Source organism: Myotis brandtii, unplaced genomic scaffold (genome assembly GCF_000412655.1).
Source record: "Myotis brandtii unplaced genomic scaffold, ASM41265v1 scaffold434, whole genome shotgun sequence".
Lineage (NCBI taxonomy): Eukaryota > Metazoa > Chordata > Mammalia > Chiroptera > Vespertilionidae > Myotis > Myotis brandtii.
In genome coordinates this window covers 1,380,116-1,380,572 of record NW_005366599.1, presented here as the reverse complement: position 1 = coordinate 1,380,572, position 457 = coordinate 1,380,116, and the positions used below count along the sequence as shown (strand labels likewise).

General features: G+C 69.4%; 1 protein-coding gene across 1 annotated transcript in view; it reads left to right on the top strand.

The window, feature by feature from the left end:
* The first annotated feature begins 3 nt into the window (after window positions 1-3).
* Window positions 4-457, top strand: part of AJAP1 (adherens junctions associated protein 1) — a 45,404-nt gene continuing 44,950 nt past the window's right edge. The window contains exon 1 of the mRNA XM_014546191.1: window positions 4-196. Within this exon, the coding sequence (XP_014401677.1) occupies window positions 4-196 (193 nt within the window). The remainder of the gene's footprint in view (window positions 197-457) is intronic.

Sequence of the window (457 nt, the reverse complement as noted above, 5' to 3'; positions counted from 1 at the left end):
ACCATGGCCACGGCCACCACCGCCGCCACGGCCACCACGGCCACCGCCATGACGCTGCAGACTAAGGGGGTCACCGCGCCCCTGGACCCCAGGAACAGGATCCCGGCTGGGCTCAGCACCACGGAGCCTTCCACCAGTCCCAGCAGAGACAGCGGCAAAGACACCAAGCCCCCGCGGATTCTGGGGGAGACCTCAGGTACGCCCCCGCTTTTCTGGTTGGGGTTCGCACGGGGTGAGGGATTTCCTGGGGGCATGGCTTCGGGGGGTGGGGTGCTGAGCTGGCTCGGGGGATGCTTCTGGGTGGGACTGTGTGTGGCGGAACCTAAAGCGAAGGCACAGGGCCAGGAGCGGTGCGGGGCGCCTGGGAGAGAGCGCTGTGCCCGTGAATGTGCGGCAAGTATAGGCGGAGGGAGTGGGTGCTGGGCCGCCGTGCGGAGGGAGGGGCTGCCGGCTCCCC